At 36.7% G+C, this 22,502-nt stretch overlaps 1 protein-coding gene across 26 annotated transcripts in view; it reads right to left on the bottom strand.

Annotated features, from left to right (window-relative positions):
- Positions 1-22,502, bottom strand: part of BAZ2B (bromodomain adjacent to zinc finger domain 2B) — a 432,513-nt gene that overhangs the window by 112,010 nt on the left and 298,001 nt on the right. For 19 of the 26 annotated variants that reach the window (XR_004271241.1, XR_004271240.1, XM_032286284.1 and 16 more), the window contains 7 exons: positions 11,613-11,816; positions 10,903-11,298; positions 5,827-6,433; positions 3,938-4,231; positions 2,281-2,341; positions 1,404-1,512; positions 1,032-1,133 (listed from right to left, as the gene is read on the bottom strand). Coding sequence is in view for 24 of the 26 variants with exons in the window: in XM_032286284.1 (XP_032142175.1) it covers positions 1,032-1,133; positions 1,404-1,512; positions 2,281-2,341; positions 3,938-4,231; positions 5,827-6,433; positions 10,903-11,298; positions 11,613-11,816 (1,773 nt within the window). In the remaining 2 variants the exon portion in view is untranslated. The remainder of the gene's footprint in view (positions 1-1,031; positions 1,134-1,403; positions 1,513-2,280; positions 2,342-3,937; positions 4,232-5,826; positions 6,434-10,902; positions 11,299-11,612; positions 11,817-22,502) is intronic. The other 7 variants (XM_032286293.1, XM_032286290.1, XM_032286302.1 and 4 more) reach the window with 3 other exon arrangements.

The following is a 22,502-nucleotide window of genomic DNA, read 5'->3' on the forward strand; positions in this document are numbered from 1 at the left end:
CCAAAAATTTTTTTTCTATGCATTACAATGGGACAGAAGAGAGAGAGGTTCAATCAAAAAAGAAAATATCAACTTCAGCTGGCTGAGCATTTTAGCCTTTTTGAAACATTTTTATGCACATGATCTCATTTTAATATTGTCATAATCCTATGAGGCAGAAGTGTAATTATAATCGTCTCTATTTGGCAGATAACAAAATTGAGGGAAAAGGGGGCATTATTTTGTTATTGTTCAAAATTACAAGAGTATCCAAGAGTATTTCGTGGATTAACAAGAATCTAGGTCTCATCACTCCTTAACTGGGACCCCTTTCAATGCAGCTAAAGGTAGTAATAAGCACATGCAGCTGAATACAACTAAGGAACAAAGGGAAAGCATTAAAGGAAAATACAGGAAATGAGATCTCCTTGGTGGGTTTTTTTTGCTGACTGGTGAGGTTGTGTACTTAATACCGTAAGCTCAAAGGAGCTGTGGTGCTATGTTCTGAAATGTGCACCAATTAATGTAAAAAGTGAATTTCTGCAAAAACCAGAAATTTCATTCATCTAATTTTAAGAAATGACAAAAAAAAACTTATCAAACTTGTAAAAATGCATCATATAGTGTAGCATAATCAAATGGACAAGATTCTTCCAAAACACTAGGACATATATATCCTCTTTTGGATTGACTTATAATAATAGGGGTTTCATATTCAAATTAGTTTTTAAAACTAGCTGTACTTTTCAGGAAACTAATGTTTTCCTATATTTCATATGAACATCCAGATACTTTTATACCTGTATAAACTGTAAAGTTATAGGTTGAAACAGGAAAAATTTACTTAAATATGAAAAAGATACCTATTATGTCAAAGCCCCTTGTTAAACATAGTAAACTGAGGCCTTAATGAGTGCTTACCACAAAGTTATATGTATAGCCATATGAATTAATTAATGAAAGGCAATGTTCCAGAGTGTAGTGAAATTTACTTCATTTGGTTATGGTACTACTTTTTGGTTCAAAGACTATACTTTTTAAAAAGTGGATACCTGCGGTCCATCTCTGGCTTCATAGAAGTCACCCACTCTTATTTTTGCACTGAAGCTGAAATTGTCCCTTGAGATATCCATTATTCCATTTCTGCTGAGATACTGAAAAAATCACATATTTTTCCACTTCAGGTTTTAATAATTACAACCCAGCTTTCATGTATTGCTAGCTTCACGGCACTAATGTTTTGCATACTCTATCAAGAGGCTATAAATTTATAGGAGATCAATTTAGGTTATGTACAATAGTCCCATACAAGAGAATATTAAGTATCAAGGAACTTTATCCGAGAAAGGAGTACACTTTTTTTTTTTGTACATGATCATGCTTAATAGGCACCAAATGTACATTATTTGGTGAAAAGTATGTACCTTTATTACTTCAGGGTACTGCCTAAGTTTCTTTCCACATGGAGCATAATATGCTACTTCTCCTTGAAGGCGCCCTCCAAAGTTTCTTATTCTTGTCTCTCTCTGCCAGCTATACATAACAGAAATGAAGGTTATGACATACCTAAAGAAAGCTTTTAAAAATTAAAAAAAAGTTAAAGTATACATGTTCTCTAGAAAACATGAAAAATAAAAACAAAAATAAACTCCTCCAAAAACCCAAATATATAAACAATTATTTAGATTTTTAGCTAATTCAACTAAAAAAATTGATTCAATTTATAAATATTTAAAATCCAACATTTTCAGAAATCATAATTAATTACTTTGGGTATTCTGACATTTCAGTAACATGTCAATCTGTACTATTTTTTACATCTGAAAAGCTTTAAGTTAGGAATAAAGTAAACCTGGCTGTCTGCTGCTTGAGGTTCATGTACATTCAGTCTGAAAGCTGTCATTTCTAATTAAACCATTTTAGCCAAACTCTGGTTGTGTCTCTCGATTTTGACCAAAGTGGCTTCTACTGTCCTTTAATTCTATCTTCACAAAAACTTCTCACAGTCTCACTGTATTCCTGCCCTTTGCCATCTGATTTGCTCTTGGTTCTTTTTCAGTCATGTTCCTACTTGGCTGCAACATCCCACCTCAGCTCTGCCATACCTCAAGGAAACAGGCTTAATTTCAGTTTTCTGATAAATCAAATTCCTTGCCCTTCGCTCTGGCTCTTCTGCTCTAACAAATACTATGCAGCTTATGGACTTCTTTTATTAACTGTAGAGAATAAGAAATCAAGTATACCTCAAACATGCATAAATATATGGGGGAAAAAGAAAAAGGAAAACCTTATTTTGCATACCCATATTCCAATGGAATACGCAGTTCACGTTCATCTGTTACTCTTCTTCTTTTGGAAGTGCCTTTAAAAAAATTCAACTGGTTAAAATAAAAAATGTATTTATATAGATAAGAATCTTTTGATAGTTTAGAAACTTTTCTTTAAAAAAGTATATTTTAATGACTTGAATTATTTAGTGTATTTCTGTAATTTAAACTTTATTTTTAGACGGTTTCCAATAAAACACTGTGTGAGGCAGGGGGCTTTTTTTTCTTCTTTTGGGTCTGAATGACAGAGTTACTGTTTTTTCTCTCTAAAGAAAATACAATCCAAGGTAAAAACATACACCTTTCCTCTCATTTTGTTTTTAAAGAGATGGCTAGAGAAGCAGTACGGAAATAGAGGTTTCGGAAAAACAATTTAAATTATTGACTTTGAAAATATGAGGTTTCAGATGCTGGAAAATTTCAACAGCTGGCTCATATATTTAGAGATGATTTAATTTCTATGTCCATATACATCCATAGCAAAAAACACTACCAGGTCTTTTAATTAACCTAAACCACCAAGGAGCAGGATTAGGATTTTATGTAAAAATTTTCAAAGACAGAGATCAAGTTTCAGAAATGCAAATAAATTCACCTATAATTAGTGGAACGTCATACTGGTTGGTATGTGGTAAATAAAAGCAAAGCTAGAAACTGATAAGAGGAGAGTGAAATAAGTAAAACAGCAATATATTTTACTATATACATTTATTTTTGTAGACATTGAATGAGAACTGAAAGCAGTTTTGAAATATTAAATGAAGACCTCTAGGAATTTATAAAAAGTCAAATAGAAAAAAAAAAAAAGACATGGCATGTTAATGGAATAAGAATGCTACTCACTAATAGAAATGACATTGGCTACATGTTGGGCAGATAGCATCTTAAGTAACCAAGTGAACTTTTTTATAAAGTACAGTTGGCCCTTGAACAACGTGGGTTTGAACTGTGTGATTCCACTTAGATTCAGATTTTCCTCCGCCTCTGTCACCCATGAGACAGCAAGACCAATCCTCTTCTTCCTCAGACTACTCAACATGAAGATGAGAATGAATAACTTTATGATGATCCACTTCCACGTAATGAAGAGTAAACACATTTTCTCTTGCTTATGACTTTCTAACATTTTTCTTTTCTCTTTATTGTAAGAATACAGTATATAACACATACAACATATATTAATTGACTATTCATGTAATCAGTAAGGCTTCTGGTCAACAGTAGGCTAACAGTAGTTAAGTTTTTGAGGAAACAAAAGTTACATACAGATTTTCAATTGTTTAGGGGCCAGTGCCCCTAAACCCTGCATTGTTCAAGGGTTAACTGTACAAAAAAGTCCAATTGTCAGTTAAATTCTATATTCTAGAAGCACAAACTGAACACAAAAGCAGAAAAGATTCAAAAACAAAAGAACTGTCATCAGTCAGATCCTTAAACTGGAAGCTCAGGGGGAAAAAAAGACCAGGTAATGGGTCATATCCTTTGAAAATACATGCTGACCTTCCTTAGCCAACCTAAAATCTAGCTTTAATCTTGATTCCCATGAGATCATCTCCAGAACACTCTACCAATAAAAATTCTTGCTATGGGCTGACTTCTACTTTAGAATAATAAAAATAAAGTGTAGGTACCAGAGTGTGGGCTTGAAGTAAGTGTGGAAGAAGATGTACCAAGAAAAGCAGGTGACTGGGATTCAGAACATAAGGCAGCAGGAGCAGAGCCTGGGGCTTTTGCTATGTGGAGGTTACGAGGTGTTGAGTGAGCTGTGAGACTCATGGAAGGGCTTTTGACAGAGGAAGTTGTTTTATTCAGTTTCATTGAAGTTTTCTCTCCTTCAGTATCACTATCTGATTCATCTTGGTCTTTATCATCATCATCTTCTTCTTCTGATCCTTCTGTATCTGATTCTGAATTACTATCTGATTCTGGGAAGTAAAAGAAGCATTTGTATATTATAACTAGATAATCACCAATAATTTGCAGTTTGTATCTAAATGGACTAGTTCAGGAACCAGCACCTGTGAATAAGAACTCAAATGAGCACTTTTCCTGAAGAGTAAATATTATAAGCTATTTGAGAATAATATATGTAGGCTATAAATCTTCAACAAAAAATTTAAAGTGTAAGTTTTACTCAACACTTTAATCATAAAACAGTTCTCATGTGACACTATTCACATGAATTATGCTTAATGGCTTCTTAATAATTTTTTATTTAATGGAGAAACTAAAGTAAAAGAGGGAATTAAACTGACTATTCACACTAACAGATTCCAATGGCTTAAGAAGTATATAGGTTGAATATGAGAAAGAGAAATCTGGAACTACCATCATACTTTCATTTGGGCTTTGGAGTAAAACAAAACAATTTTCAACAGGAGATTCTTGGTTTTTTGGCTGCAGTTTTTCTATTTACATACAAGACTTCGGGCTTTTCAGGCCTCTCAAAACATTAGGCTTACAGAAGTAATTATAGTAGGATAATTTAATAATTTGTTTGTTCTAGCTATATAATCCTATGCATGATGCATCCATTCCTCTAGATATGTAAAATCTATTACTAGATTAAACTTAATAAACATAACAGTGATACTTAGACTGTTTCCTCATAGTTCCCAGAACAATAGGTCCTGTGGAATTCTGGTTTGTGTGACACTATTTGCCTATATTGAAATTTATTATAAAAATTAGTTTTAAAAGTTAAGAATATTGATATTTATGATCATGCAAAGTTGTTTTATGGGAACCCCAGGAAGAGTGGTTCTTACCCTGAGCACAAAATTTGTTTTTAACTTACAGATACTTTAAATTGTATATCTGAGTATATTTTCCTGTTCAATTAGCTGCTAAAATAATTACTTGAATCTGTAGCTGACCAGTAACAAATCGACAAACATTTATAATGTGTATTTAATTTGTGTATTCACAATTTAAGCTCTTTTGTATTTTATGTTTTCAATCTTCTGTGGAATGAGGAGAGGGAAGGAAAATAAAAATACAAAGAAGTTAACCCCCAACCCAGCAAAAAACAAAAAAAAGTAGAAAGTGACTCAAAATTAAATCAGAGAGTACTGTATGTGCTATTTAATGAATTCTGTGTTATTGTTGGACATTTATAGTGATTTAGGTTTTTGGTACCTCCTGAATGACTGTGACTATAATTTTACCTTTTCTCAAAACAGCTGGTGATATATTTTAACAAGTAGCAGAAGAAATAAAAAAAGAGTGGTCCTAAATGAAATAAAAATTAACCAAGTTGATGAAATTATGTCTTAATTATGTATCATTTGTATTCACTCTAAAGTGATTATTTATTTAATGTCAAATGAATAACATGCTGAGAACCTGACTTAGGATTTCCAGTATCAATTACTCCTGTATTTTACAAGCTCATTATAGAAATGCAAAAAGCTGTGTGAGACATAGTAAATGACACTGATTTTAAGTCTGAATTAAGAAGCCCTTTAAAATGTTTGATTCAGATAGCATTTAGAAAAATAAATTTTAAAATGAAAATAACCTGATTGGCTGTCGTCAGATTCATCATCTTCATCATCTTCCTCATCTTCTTCCTCATCATCTTCCTCTTCATCCTCATTTGAATCTTCAGAATCTTTACTACTGGGAATGTCTGAATCTGTTCCTCTGAATTGTTCCACTAAAGATTTTGTAGGATGTGGGTGATGCTGTGTTTTTACTGGGTTTACATTATCGCTAATTGCTTTTTCCTTCCCTTGACTATGCAGGATGGGAGAGGCAGAGGGCATTACAGGTGTCTGATTGCCAGGGGTTCTTCTGCCACTTGTACTCAAATTTACAGGTGAGGAAAAAGGGGTGCTACTTGCAGCAATAATGTTCTCGTTAATCTTGCTCTGCATTTTAGTTTTGGTAGTAAGTGCTAGAGGAGCTTCTTGAATGACACTTTGAATAACTCCATTTGGTTGGTGATTACCTAAAAGTGCATTTGTCAAGAATGGATTCGGGTGGTTGTTTTCTAATGTTTGTTTTGGATGTGCTGGTGAACTAGAGGTTGCTTTTGGATTTGACAAAGCTGCAATAACCTTCTTCAGGCTCTTAGATGACTCTTGTTTCTTTAATTGTGATGGGAATGACTGTTTATATTGTTCCTGTTGAAACATAAGTTAAAAAACATAACAAAATGTGCCAAAAAACAAAGATTGCTTTTATTTGCTTTCAATATCTAAAACCAAATTACAGCTATCATATCATACACAAATTTAAATCATGATATACAAGTGCTGTAAAAGTAGCAACAGCTATGACTGTTGTTACCTGTATATCATGATTTAAATTTGTTGCTACATCTTGGCTATATCTAATTAAAATTTAATTAGTTTTTCCCCCTCAAAAATTATATGCCTTTTGACTACTCCCTCTTTACCGTTGCTTCAATTTTCATAATAATCCAAACCTGAAACCATAATCTTTGCATGAATTAGCCTCCTTTCGGAATTTTCAAGCTGACAAAATACTGTTTATTCTTCAAGATCCAACCCAAGAAGCTTGCCAGATTTCCCAGCCAGAAGCATTCTTTGCCTCTATCCTTTGCACTCCTTTACCTCTTTATATAGATGTTCCTCAACTTAGCATGGGTGACTTCCCCATATACTCATTGAAAGTTGAAAATATTGTTAAGTCAAAAATAGATGTAATACACCTAACCTACCAAATATCATAGCTTAGTCTAGCCTACCTTAAATGTGCTGATAACACTCTTATTCGCCTAAAACTGAGCAAAATTACCTACCAACACAGTACACTGTAGAGTATCGGTTGTCTGCCCAGTGATCACGTGGCTGACCAGGATCTGTGGCTCACTGCTGCTGCCCAGCATCAAGGGACTATTATACCACTTTCTACTGAATGTGTATAGCATAGCATTCATGCCATTGTAAAGTTGAAAGATCATAAGTCAAACAGCTCTAAGTTGGCGAGCATATGAACTCTTATGCCATAACACATTTTAGTACACACAGCATATGCCCACATGCCTTAAATCTCTAAGGAGGTAAGTTAACATCCTGAATAATGAATTAGCACTTATTTATTCACCTTTATGGTCTTCCTAAGACATTATTCAGAGCCCTATACTTGGTATGTACTCAAAAAACAATTTTAGGTTGCTGAATGAATAACTTCCTGAGCAAGAAGAACTTCCTTGAAGCAAAGATTTAAGATACTAAGCTGGTGAAAATAGACATTCAACATCCTGTGGGATCTACTTTAGCTTGCTTTTACACACTAACATTCCAGAGTAAACAATTTAGAAAAATACAATTTTCTTGGAAAAGATTAATTTATAAAACATAAAATTTATGTCAATAAAGAAACAAAAAATTATTTAACTATTAGAATCTCCGTGAAAACAATAAAATGAATTTTATCAAGTTACTATAATTAAAATATTAAATAAAAATAAACAGCAGTAGAATTGTTAAAATCTCTTGAGTTAACAGAAGGAACTGAATTTCTTAATCTAAGGTAAAATTCTGCATTGAAAATGACTGCTTTGAAATTAACATCAGCAGTGTTGTCAGCATCAGACCTGGGCTCCTAACACTCAAATCAGCAAAGATTTGTGACAGAGATTTCGCAAGTGTAAATGCTGATGAAATGTCATATGAAATACTTATTAAATATTTTATTTTATTATTATTATTATATTGAGATACAGTCTTGCTCTGTCACCCAGGATGGAGTACAGTGGCAGGATCTTGGCTCACTGCAACCTCTACCTCCTGGGTTCAAGTGATTCTCTTGCCTTAGCTTCCCAATTAGCTGGGACCACAGGTGCATATCACCACACCCAGCTAATTTGTTTTTGTATTTTTAGGGATTTCACCATGTTGGCCAGGCTGGTCTCAAACTCCTGACCTCAGGTGATCCACCACACTCCCAAAGTACTGAGATTACAGGCATGAGCCACTGCACTTGGCATGAAATACTTATTAAATATTTTAAAGCAGCAGTACTAACAAAGCAATAAGCAATGTAAACTTTTTATCTTAATACCTAAACTGTATTAGTTTAGAAAATTATTAAGATAATTCTTTGCAAATAAAAATTGTCACAATATTTGTACCTAAGGCAATACCTTACAAAGAGAAAGTGCTTAATTAGTAATTATTCAGTTAATTATGGAAAATTATATTAAATAGATATACCTTTTCAATGTGATTTTATAGCAAAATTCTTACATAAAATCTTTAATACATACAAGATTTAAATTTTCGGCAGAAAAATTAGTGTGTTTTTATCTGTTAGAATACAATTATGTTATGTAATAATTTTATAATCTTCTTTATAGGTAGTAAGTTTTCCTTCTAAATATATAGGACCAAAAGGCCATGAAAACAAAAGTCCCTTTAGTTTTATATTTTAATTTTCTCCAACTATTCCTCAATGTAATTCTGAAGAATCACTTCCCATATATTGACACCAACAAGTTTTTAAGAATAGACAAAAATTACTTTATAATAAAAACATATTTTATTCCAATTATTCCTTTATAGTACATACATTATCCTTTTTAAAATGGGTGGTGTGCAAAAAGGAGATGAAGAGAAAATTGAGACCTGTATAGTAACAAATCTCTTGCTGCTTTAATATAACCATGTGGAAAATAGTGTGGGAAGAGATGGGTTCCAATGTCTGTCCTACTTCCAAGCTCTTGCTCCCCCACCCCTACCTCAGTCTGCAGATCACAAAAAGTCCTCCACATGAATGTCAATAAAAGAAAGCTGACATAAGACCTACAAAATTCCAATCCTAGTATATGTATTCAATCAATCTATATGGATTTAAGTTAGATTGCCTTCAGTATAAGGGTACTGAAGGATTCTATGACTAATAACCTTTAAGAAAACAATGAACTATAAAAAAAAAAAAAGGAAAAAAAAGAAAATAACGAACTCATGGGGGATGCAGGTAGGTACTTCTAACTCAGTAACAGGTACTGACAAAGAGAAGATAACATCTTTCAGAGTTGAGTCTAATGTGAATGTCCAATTTTATCATCTGTAAATGAGGATAATATTAGTAGCACTCACACATGTTATTACAGAGGAGTTAATGTATGTTCAGCAATTAGAACAATGGTTGGCAAACATTAAATGTTCTACAAGTGTTATCTAATTAGGATGCTTAATAATAATATTTGTAACCATGAGACAGGATATTGTATGCAAACATAATGCATACAACAGAATCTGAATGTAGTCTATGAAGTAAAATCAACAGCAAGAAAAACAAAGGTGAAAAAATTCTCTAAAGAGTAGTTCCAGTGTTTGTATAAGTAGTAGTTAATATTTCACATAATTCATTAAGAATGGCAAAGGAAAATGTTCTCTCTTTTTTTTTTTTTTTGGTAGAGACAGGGTCTTACTATGTTGCAGAGGTTGGTCTTGAACTCCTAGCCTCAAATATTCCTCCTGCCTTGGCTCCCAAAGTGCTGGGCTTACAGGTGTCAACCACCACCATCTCTGACCAGAAAGGTGATTCTTTATGAAAGGTTTTTACACTTAAAACTTATAAATTCTAGGACTATAATGGGAAATTATTTGAATTCATTTCTCTAAAAAAAGAATATATTTGGCCGGATGCGGTGGCTCATGCCTATAATCCCAGCACTTTGGGAGGCTGATGCAGGCAGATCACTTGAGGTCAAGAGTTTGAGACCAGCCTGGCCAACATGGTGAAACCCTGTCTCTACTAAATATACAAATATTAGTCAGGTGTGTTGGCACGTGCCTGTAGTCTCAGCTACTAGGAAGGCTGAGGCATGAGTATCCTTGAACCCAGGATGGGGAGGTTGCAGTGAGCTGAGATCGTGCCACTGCACTCCAGCCTAGGCCACAGAGTAAGATCCTGTCTCAAAAAAAAAAAAAAAAAGAATATATTGATATTAGGGAAAAAAAGACACTAATTTGAAATCCAAGGAATTTTGAAGCTTTTCTTATTCAAACATATTTATCCCCTTTTTTCTTTTTCTTTTTTTGAGACAGAGTCTCACTCTGTCACCCAGGCTGGAGTGCAGTGGCATGATCTTAGTTCACTGCAACTTCTGCCTCCCAGGTTCAAGCAATTCTCCTATCTCAGCCTCCAGAGTAGCTAGGATTACAGGTGCATGCCACCACACTCAGCTAATTTTTTTGTATTTTCAGTAGAGATGGGGTTTCATCATATTGGTTAGGCTGTTCTTGAACTCCTGACCTCAGGTGATCTGCCTGCCTCAGGTGATCGGCCTCCCAAAGTGCTGGGATTACAAGTGTGAGAGCCATTGCACCTGGCCTATCCCCTTATTTCTAAATCATTAGATCTTGGGAGTGGGGCTTACCTTAGGGATGGGTTGTAGGGGATCTGGAATGACATGATTGCATTGCCAAAAATATGTTAAACAGATACATATGTGAATATAAAATCAGAGCAATTTATTATCTGATGTACATATTCTACTCCTGAACATTAAGAAAGTATTAAAATGAGAGTATAATTTAATTTAAACTTGTATAAGATAATATAGCAGCTATATCTTTTTTTAATAATAAAATTCTTATATAAATCATTTGTAACTCACCCGTTTGGATCTCAATTCACTGGTCAATGAACTAGATTCTTCAGAGGTATTTTTATTCCCTGCTTTAAGAACATCAGGAGAAGGAACTATGAGTTTCATGTAAGTTTCCTTTTTGGCTTGATTTACCAAAGATAAAGGTTTCACATTGGACACCAATCCCGTAGACTGTATTACACTGGTGTGTTTGTTCACAGATTCCTCCTTTGCCTGAGAGCTTTGGAAAATAAATGGAAGCTGCTGTGACAAAACCTGAGGCTGCTTCTGCTGGGATTGGAATGATGAGTGAGTCTGGGATTCAGACGCTAGAGGTAATGGCTGGTGTATTCTTTTTTCCTGGGCTTTTTCGGTTGCTTTCTGTCCATCTGCTTTTGGGTCTGAAATACCATGTAATAGCACCTAGAAATAAAAATGAAAAGGTAACTTCCTAACATCTATTAAGACAAAGAATATAAAGCAGTAAAACCTAGAGATAAAGCGTGCTTTAAAAGTGTTATTAATGCCTTATGATAATATCTAAAAATCTAAAAATTAGTAAAATAAATACCACATGTCCCTTTAAAAATATTTATCCATCTTATATTATTTCTTGTGCAAAAGTATGAGCTCAGAATAATGATTAACTTTAAAACTACAGACTTTGAGAGTCAAGATAAACCAATTAATTCCTAAATATGAATATGTCTGGATACTGTCCATGAAAAAAATTATACCTGGTTGTTACTTTTATGTTGTGCTTCACTCTCTGAATCAGAATCATCATCTTCACTCTCTTCAATACTTTGATCTTCTTCCTCTTCATCTTCTTCTAGATCATCTGAATCACTACTACTCATGCCTTCACTTGAGGTGTCTGACGATGTGCCTGAATCACTCTCACTGTTGCTAGAACTTTCCAAAGCTTTCTTCCTTGGTTTCTGGATAACGACAAGGTATTGGCAAGGCTTTATTTCTGGAAAACATTCACTTCAAAAAAGGGTGTGCTCTTTTTAACTTCCAAATGATATTTTCAATCTCAAAATGTCATTGTAGGAAAAAGTCATATTGTCATGGTAATTATTTGACAAACTGATCAATTACCTTATATGACAGAACTCCTTAATAAAAAGTGCAAGCTCTGTCATGTAGATTATTGAAAATATCAATATAGTATATGTGTAGATGTACTCATAGTGCTGTTATTCTTCAAAATGTATGACAGATTAAAAAGATCAGTCCACAAAATAATCCCAACTATGATACATACATTGAAAGTTACACATATAGCTTTAGTCTTCTTTCTTTTTGCAGACAGACAGTGAGTCAGTAGCCAAACATTTACTTACAACATGCCACACACACCTTTCCAGGTATGTCCAAGACAGAGTCTTGCCTTCAAGAAACTTACTAGTGCTGGTGGTAGGGGAGTGTAGACAGATGCTTAGTATAAAAGCAAATCATTCCATATGATAATAAGCGCTGTAAAGAAGACAGAGTAGGGTAGCAAAAGACTTACAGGGCTGCTTTAGTTAGGGTCAAGGAATTTAACTGTTTATGTTTCATTTCAGAAAAGATTGAAAAAAAGACAAGATAGATAAACATAAAGAGAGAGATTTATTTTTGGAACATTTAAGACTCTGCAAGAAAAACAAAATCCAAAGCTGGTAGCAAGTGATATTAGGTCATGTAAAAGTGAAGTTTTGTGTTCAAGAACACATAATAGTAGTGGATAAAAAGAACAAACATCATGAGAGGAATTATAACAAAATAACAAACTGATCAATCAACTTATGGTAGAACTCCTCAATAAAAAGTGCAAGCTCTGTCATGCAGAATATTGAAAATATTTATAATTATTTAACAATGGGAAAGTTAAAATTTCACCAATAGAAAAACAGAAGAGGAGAAACACTGAAATGATGGAGCAACAAGATTAAGTATAATTTAGGAACATTTCAATGGCATTTGCTGATAAAGAACAAAATAGCAATAAATTACAAAAGTTATGATGTTAACAGAAATACATCCTTTCATGACTACTGGGGCTTGGGGAATGAAATACAGTAATATAATCTCTACAACAGAAAGCTAAATTGAAGCCACAGTTACAGATTGCATAGCTGTAGTTTTTTATTGTGTCTTCTGAACACTCATTCAGGTAACATTCATGAGGGAGGAGAGTCACTCCTGCCATTATATTCTCCTTGCAATGACTCTGTTTTAACTGCTCTAAACTAGCTACCAGACTGCCTCCTTCAAAGACACACAATTCAATAAGCAGACTAACAGCTACCAACATTTCTTGAGTTTACTATCCTCAGAGTAGGGCAGAGAAGAATGAGAAACTGAATTGGAATTGTATGCGAACCACAAGATGAGAAAGACCAGGGAAATAATAATGCATTAATATTAAGACTATCATTTATTTATCAAAGAAACAGCTACTCCTTTGCAATCAAAATCTGTTGTGGTTTTCTAAGCATGTACAGTAAGACTATGAAAATCATAAGGTACCTACACTGAAATTATCATTTTTGTTTTACTAAGGACTAAGAAAGATAAGAAGTAAGAGAGCTACAATACTTATCAAAGATGGCCGTTTAGGAACAGCTCCCAGTGAAAGTGCAGAGTGTGAGTGGACGCCACATTTCCAGATGGATTTTTACTGCCCACAGACCAGGAGATACCCAGGTGGAGGAGCACCACGGGTCGCCAGCGGGGCTGTTTTTGTTGGCGCGACAAAGCACGCGGTGGTTCTCCGTACAAAATACACTGGTCTGGGTGCCCTTTTAGCTGGCGACTGGAGCCCCGGGAAGGCACAGTCACCCATTCAACTGATTAAAAAGGGGACTGAAACAGGGAACCAAGCCAGGAGATTCCCAGGCAAAATAAGTGCCATGAATCTCAGCACCGCTATTTCAGCTGGTGCAGTGAGTCGCCTGGGAAATCACACAGATCCTGGTGCCTTTTCAACAGGCGACTGGAAGACCTGGGAGACAGTCGACCATTCAACTAAAAAAAAAGGGCTCAGAGGCAGGGAGCCAGGTAATCAGGCTCGGCTGGTCCCACCCCCACATAAAATAAACAACAACAAAAAAACAAAAAAAAAACAAGAAAAAAACCAGCAATTGGAACGCTCTGGGTTGAGAGTCTCAGAGCAAGCACAGCTGAACCTGGGATGGTCCAGCTCCGTGGGGGAGGGACGTCCGCCATTACAGAGGCACTGCACCACTACAGAGGTAGTCCGCCATTGCTGAGGCAACCCACCACTGCCAAGGCAACCCGCCATTGCCAAGGCAACCTGCCATTATAGAGAGAGTCCGCCATTACAGAGGTGGGCCACCATTGCTGAGGCAGTTCTAACTACACCCATATAAACAGGACTACAGGGAAGTTCACATGGCAGCTGGGCGGAGCCCATAGCAGCTCAGCAAAGCCTCTTCAGGCAGACAGTGACTAGGCTGCCTCCTTGCTGGGCAGGGCAGCCCTGAAAAAAAGGCAGCAGCACAACGTAAACTCAAAATAAAGCACTGAAGCCCTAAATCCCTGGAACAGGGCACCTGGGAAGAAAAAAAGGTTTATGAGTTCTGCTGCAGCAGACCTAAATGTACCTGCCCAGCAGCTCTGAATGAACAACAGAGCTCACAGCTCAGCACTTGAGCTCCTATAAAGGACAGACTTTCTCCTCAAGCAGCTCCCTGACCCCCATATATCCAAAGAGTCCACCTCGTAAAGGAGAGATCAGACTGACATTTGGTGGGTGTCCTTCTGGGACAAAGATAGCAGAAGAAGACACTGGTAGCAACCCTTACTGTTCTGCAGCTACTGCAGGTGATCCCTAAGCAAGCAGGGCCTGGAGTGGACCTCAGCAGTCCTACAGCAGAGGGGCCAGACTGTTAGAAGGAAACCTAAAAAACAGAAATAACTTCATCATCAACAAACTGGATGTCCACTCAGAGACACAATCTGAAAGTCAGCAATTACAAAGACGACAGGTGGATACATCCACAAAGATGGGAAGAAACCAGCACAAAAAAGATGAAAACACCCGAAACTAGAACAAGTCTCCTCCTATAAGAGGTCACAACTCCTCACCAGCAAGGGAAAAAAGGCTGGATGGAGAATGGGTATGATGAAATGACAGAATCAGGCTTCAGAAGGTGGCTAATAAGAAACTTCTGTGAGCTAAATGAAAATGCTCTAACCCAATGCAAATAAATTAAGAGCCTTGAAAAAAGATATGATGAAAGGCTAACGAGAATGGACAACTTAGAAAGGAATATAAGTAAATTGATGGAGCTGAAAAACACAGCACAAGAACTTCACGAAACATGCACAAGTTTCAACAGCCGCATTGACCAAGCAGCAGAAAGGATATCAGAGGTCGAAGGTCAACTCAATGAAATAAAACAAGAAGGCAAGATTAGAGAAAAAAGGGTAAAAGGGAATGAACAAAGTCTCCAAGAAATGTGGGACTATGTAAAAAGACCTAATCTATGTTTGATAGGTGTATCTGAATGTGATGAAGAGAATGAATCCAAGCTGGAAAAATACTCTTCAGGATATTATCCAGGAAAACTTCCCCAACCTAGCAAGGCAGGTCAATACTCCAGTCCAGGAAATACAGAGAACACCACAAAGATGTTCGTCAAGAAGAGCAACCCCAAGGCACATAATCGTCAGATTCACCAGGGTTAAAATGAAGGAGAAAATGCTAAGGGCAGCCAGAGAGAAAGGTCGGGTTAGCCACAAAGGGAAGCCCATCAGATTCACAGCAGATCCCTCAGCAGAAACCCTATAAGCCAGAAGAGATTGGGGGCCAATATTCAACATCCTTAAAGAAAAGAACTTTCAACCCAGAATCTCATACCCAGCCAAACTAAGCTTCATAAGTGAAGGAAAAATGAAATCCTTTACGAAAAAGCAAGTACTCAGAGATTTGATCACCACCAAACCTGCTTTACAAGAGCTCCTGAAAGAGGCTCTACACATAGAAAGGAACAACCAGTACCAGCCACTCCAAAAACATACCAAGCATCAACATAATCAAGAATCTGCAGCAACTAACAGGCAAAACAGTCAGCTAGCATCAAAATGGCAGTATCAAATTCACACACAACAATATTAACCCTAAATGTAAATGGACTAAATGCCCCAATCAAAACACACAGACTGGCAAATTGGATAAAAAGACAAAACCCATCGGTGTACTATATCCAGGAAACCCATCTCACATGCAAGGATACACAAAAGCTCAAAATAAAGGGATGGAGGAAGATTTACCAAACAAATAGAGAGCAAAAAAAAGCAGGAGTAACAATTCTCATCTCTGATAAAATAGACTTCAAAGCAACAAAGATCAAAAGAGACAAAGAAGGACATTATGTAATGGTAAAAGGATCAATGCAACAAGAAGAGCTAACAATCCTAAATATAAATGCACCAAATGCAGGAGCACCCAGATACACAAGGGAAGTTCTTAATGACTTACAAAGAGAGTTAGACCCCCACACAATAATAGTGGGAGACTTTAACACCCCATTGTCAATATTAGACAGATCAACCAGACAGAAAATTAACAAGGATATCCAGGATTTGAACTCAGACCTGTACCAAGCAAACCTAATAGACATTTACAGAACTCTCCACTCCTGATATACATTCTTCTCGGCACCACATGACACCTACTCTAAAATTGACCCACAATTGGAAGTAAATCACTCCTCAGCAAATGCAAAAGAACGGAAATCATAACGAACAGTCTCTCAGACCACAGTGCAATTAAGTTAGACCTCAGAATTAAGAAACTGAGAACTGTACAGCTTCATGGGAACTGAACTTGCTCTTGAATGTTGACTGGATAAACAATGAAATGAAGGCAGAAATAAACATGTTCTTCAAAACCAACGAGAACGAAGACACAACATGTCAATCTCTGGGACACATATAAAGTAGTCTATAGAGGAAAATATATAGCAATAAGTGCCCACATGAGAAGCAAGGAGAGATCTAAAATTGGCATCCTATCATCAAAATTGAAAGAGCTAGAGGGGCAAGATCAAAAAAACTCAAAGTCTAGCAGAAGACAAGAAAAACTAAGATCAGCGCAGAACTGAAGGAGATAGAGACAGAAAAAAACCTTCAAAAAAAATCAATGAATCCAGGAGCTGGTTGTTTTTGAAAAGATCAACAAAATAGACAGACCACTAGCCAGATTAATAAAAAGGAAAAGAGAGAATAACCAAATCGATGCAATAAAAAATGATAAAGGGGATATCACCACAGATTCCACAGAAATTCAAGCCATCATCAGAGATTATTACAAACAACTCTATGCACACAAACTAATAAACCTGGAAGAAATGGATAAATTCCTGGACACTTGCACCCTGCCAAGCCTAAACCAGGAAGAAGTCGAAACCCTGAATAGACCAGTAACAAGGTCTGAAGTTGGGGCAGCAATTAAGAGCCTACCACCTAAAAAAACCCCAGGCCCAAACGGGTTCACAGCCGAATTCTACTAGACGTACAAAGAGGAGCTGGTACCATTCCTTCTGAAACTATTCCAAATAATCTAAAAAGAGGAAATCCTTCCCAAATCATTTTATGAGACCAACATCATCCTGATACCAAAACCCAGCAGAGACTCAACAAGAAAAGAAAACTTCAGGCCAATATCCATGATGAACATAGATGCAAAAATCTTCAATAAAATACTGGCAAGCCGATTGCAACAGCACATCAAAAAGCTTATCCACCATGATCAAGTAGGCTTCATCCCGGGGATGTAAGGCTGGTTCAACATACACAAGTCTATAAACGTAATTCACCACATAAACAGAACCAAAGACAAAAACCACATGGTTATCTCAATTGATGCAGAGAGGGCCTTTGACAAAATTCAACAGCCCTTTATGCTAAAAACCCTCAATAAACTAGGTATTGACGGAATGTATCTCAAAATAATAAAAGCTATTTATGGCAAACCAACATGCAATATCATACTGAATGGGCAAAAACTGGAAGCATTCCCCTTGAATTCTGGCACTAGACAAGGATGCCCTCCCTCACCACTCCTATTCAACATAGTACTGGAAGTTCCAGCCAGAGCAATCGGGCAAGAAAAAGAAATAAAGGGTATTCAAATAGGAAAGGAGGAAGTCAAACTGTCTCTATTTGTAGACAACATGACCGTATATCTAGAAGACCCCATCATCTCAGCCCGAAATCTCCTGAAACTGATAAGCAACTTCAGCAAAGTCTCAGAATACAAAATAATGTGCAAAAATCACAAGCATTCCTATACACCAATAAAAGACTTAAAGAGAGCCAAATCAAGAATGAACTGCCATTCACAATTGCTACAAAGAGAATAAAATACCTAGGAATACAACTAACCAGGAACGTAAAGGGCCTCTTCAAGGAGAATTACAAACCACTGCTCAATGAAATAAGAGAGGACACAAACAGATGGAGAAACATTCCATGTTTATGGTTAGGAAGAATCAATATAGTGAAAATGGCCATACTGCCCAAAGTAATTTACAGATTCAACGCTATCCCCATCCAGCTACCAATGACCTTCTTCACGGAACTGGGAAAAAACACCTTAAACTTCATATGGAACCAAAAGAGAGCCCGCATAGCCAAGTCAATTCTAAGCAAAAAGAACAAAGCAGGAGGTATCACACTACTGGACTTCAAATTATACTACAAGGCTACAGTAATCAAAACAGCATGGTACTGGTACCAAAACAGAGATACAGACCAATGAACAGAACAGAGGCCTCAGAGGCAACACAACATATCTACAACCATCCAATCTTTGACAAACCTGACAAAAGCAATGGAGAAAGGATTCCGTGTTCAATAGATGGTGTTGGGAAAACAGGCTAGCCATGTGCACAAAGCAGAAACTGGACCCCTTCCTGACACCTTACACTAAAAGTAACTCCAGATGGATTAAAGAATTAAACATAAGACGTAACACCATAAAAACCCTAGAAGAAAATCTAGGCAAAACCATTCAGGACATAGGTGTAGGCAAGGACTTCATGACCAAAACACCAAAGGCATTGGCAACAACTTCCAAAATACACAAATGGGACCTAATCAAACTCCACAGCTTCTGCACAGCAAAAGAAACAGTCATTAGAGTGAACCGGCAACCAACAGAATGGGAAGAAATTTTTGTAGTTAACCCATCTGACAAAGGGCTGATATCCAGAATTTACAAAGAACTAAAACAGATTTATAAGAAAAAACCAAACAAGCTCATTCAAAAGTGGGCAAAGGATATGAACAGATACTTTACAAAAGAAGACATACATGAGGCCAACAAACATATGAAAAAATGCTCATCATCAGTGGTCATCAGAGAAATGCAAATCAAAACTACATTGAGATACCAACTCACGCCAGTTAGAATGGTGATCATTCTCAGCTGGGCGTGGTGGCTCACACCTGTAATCCAAGCACTTTGCAGGCCAAGGCAAGCCGATCACCTGAGGTTGGGAGTTCAAGAGAATGGCAATCACTTAAAAATCTGGAGACAAGAGATGCTGGAGAGGATGTGGAGAAATAGGAACACTTTTACACTGTTGGTGGGAGTGTAAATTAGTTCAACCATTGTGGAAGACAGTGTGGCGATTCCTCAAGGACCTAGAAATAGAAATTCCACTTGACCCAGCAATCCCATTACTGGGTATATATCCAAAGGATTATAAATCGTTCTACTATAAGGACACATGTACACGAATGTTCATTGCAGCACAGTTTACAATAGCAAAAACCTGGAACCAACCCAAATGCCCATTGATGATAGACTGGACAGGGAAAATGTGGCACATATACACCATGGAATATTATGCAGCCACAAACAATGATGAGTTTGTGTCCTTTGTAGGGACATGGATGAACCTGGAAGCCATCATTCTCAGCAGAGTGACACAAGAACAGAAAATCAAACACTGCATGTTCTCACTCATAGGCGGGTGCTGAACAATCGAGAATACATGGACACATGGAGCGGAGCACCACACACTGGGGTCTGTTGGAGGGAAATAGGGGAGGGACAGTGAGGGGTGGGGAGTTGGGGAGAGATAGCATGGGAAGAAATGCCAGATATAGGTGAAGGGAAGGAAGGCAGCAAATCAAACTGCCATGTGTGTACCTATGCAACAATCTTGCATGTTCTTCACAGGTACCCCCAAACCTAAAATGCAATAAAAACAAAAGAAATAAGAGAGCTACAATGATTTAGCAGAGAATAATAAACTAGTGTTTCAATGCCCAAGGAATAAGTGTGTAGCATTTTATTTAAAGATGGCATGAGAAATGGAAACTATGCTCCCCAGGAGTAGTCGTCCAGAGATGCTTGTTCTGAAGCTTTAGGGTGCATAAGATTCTCTTCCAAAACTTGTTAAAAACAGTGCATTCCTGATTTCCACTTCTAAACGAGCACCTAATGTGATTCTGATGCAGGGTGTCTATGTTGTGCATTTTTTTTGCCATGCGTAAAGAGTCCTATTTTTATAAGGTAACCAATTCAGTATTCATTAAAACAAGTAGAAATGAGAAGACGTGTATTAGAGAAAAGGGAAAAGATGGGTTTATATCAGTTTCATTTTATTAGAGTATGTATATGCGTGTATTTCAACAAATAATTAGCTAGGAAGTCTCTTTTCTCTCATTTAAAATGTTTTATTACTTTAAAAAACTTTTAATTAAAAACAATTTTTTATTGTAATGAGTCAGGGTCTCACTCTGTCACCTAAGCTGGAGTATAATGGTGCTAGCATAGCTCACTGTAGCCTTGAACTCCTGGGCTCAAGTGATTCTAGTTGGGACTACAGGCTAAAACATTTTAAAAAGTTAGTCTTCTTAGGTTTATCAAAGAGTGATCAAATAACAGCTTATTAATTTTCCCCCATCCAATGTGAGAAAATGTTTCAGAAACCTCTCCTTAAACCTTCATTTCACTGGATATTTATTTCATTTAATAACAAAACAAATATATATTTAAGGCTATGATGTGTCAGGCACAGTTGCTCAAGACTCTGGGGATACAAACGTGTGAGAAACAGACATCAGCTCTGCCTAGTGAGAACAGGAAGAAGAGAATCAACAAACAATTTTTAAATATATGTTTTTTATTTTACTTTAGATTCTTGGGTACATGTGCAGATTATGCAGACTTGTTGCACAGGTACATACATGGCATTGTGGTTTGCTGCCTCCATCCCCCGTCACCTATATCTGGCATTTCTCCTTATGTGATCCCACCTCAACCTCCCTACTCCCTACTGTCCCTCCCCAGTCCCCCCCGACAGACCCTAGTTTGTGATGCTCCCCTTCGTGTCCATGTGTTCTCATTGTTCAACACCCACCAATGAGTGAGAACATGCAGTGTTTGATTTTCTGTTCTTGTGTCAGTTTGCTGTGTCAGTTTCCATATTCATCCATGTCCCTACAAAGGATACAAACTCATTGTTTTATAAGGCTGCATAATATTTCATGGTGTATATGTGCCACATTTTCCTTGTCCAGTCTATCATTCTGAATATTAGCCCTTTGTCAGATGGGTAGATTGCAAAAATTTTTTCCCATTCTATTGGTTGCCAGTTCACTCTAAAAAATGTTTCTTTTGCTGTGCAGAAGCTCTGGAGTTCAATTAGATCCCATTTGTCTATTTTGGCTTTTGTTGCCAATGCTTTTGATGTTTTAGTCATCAAGTCCTTGCCTATGCCTATGTTCTCAATGGTATTGCATAGGATTTCTTTAGGGTTTTTATGGTGTTACATCTTATGTTTAAGCTTTTAATCCATCTGGCGTTACTTTTAGTGTAAGGTGTCAGGAAGGGATCCAATTTCTGTTTTCCGGACATAGCTTGCCAGTTATCCCAAGACCATTTATAAAACATGAAATCCTTTCCCTATTGCTTATTTTTGTCAGGTTTGTCAAAGATCAGATGTTTGAAAATGTGTGGTGTTGCTTCCAAGGCCTCTGTTCTGTTCCATTCCTCTATATCTCTGTTTTGGTACCAGAACCATGCTGTTTTGGTTACTGTAGCCTTGTAGTATAGTTTGAAGTCAGGTAGCGTGATGCCTCCAGCTTTGTTCTTTTTGCTTAGGATTATCTTGGCTATGTGGGCTCTCTTTTGGTTCCATATGAAGTTTAAGGTGGTTTTTTCCTGTTCTGTGAAAAGGGTCATAGGTAGCTCAATGGGGATGGCATTGAATCTGTAAATTACTTTGGGCAGTATGGCCATTTTCACGATATTGATTCTTCCTAACCATGAGCATGGAATATTTTTCCATCTGTTTGTGCCCTCTCTTGTTTCCTTGAGCAGTGGTTCATAGATCTCCTTGAAGAGGTCCTTTACATCCTTTGTTAGTTGTATTCATAGGTATTTTATTCTTCTTTGTAGCAATTGTCAATGGCAGTTCGTTCTTGATTTGGTTCTCTTTTAGTCTGTTACTGAGGCAGAGGAATGTTTGTGATTTATGCACATTGATTTTGTATCCTGAGACTTTGCTAAAGTTGCTTATCAGTTTCAGGAGATTCTGGGCTGAGGCGATGGGGCCTTCTAAATATACATTCATGTCGTCTGCAAAAAGAGACAA

Source organism: Sapajus apella, unplaced genomic scaffold (assembly GCF_009761245.1).
Source record: "Sapajus apella isolate SASKATOON/1434 unplaced genomic scaffold, GSC_monkey_1.0 scaffold18, whole genome shotgun sequence".
NCBI classification, from domain to species: Eukaryota; Metazoa; Chordata; class Mammalia; order Primates; family Cebidae; genus Sapajus; species Sapajus apella.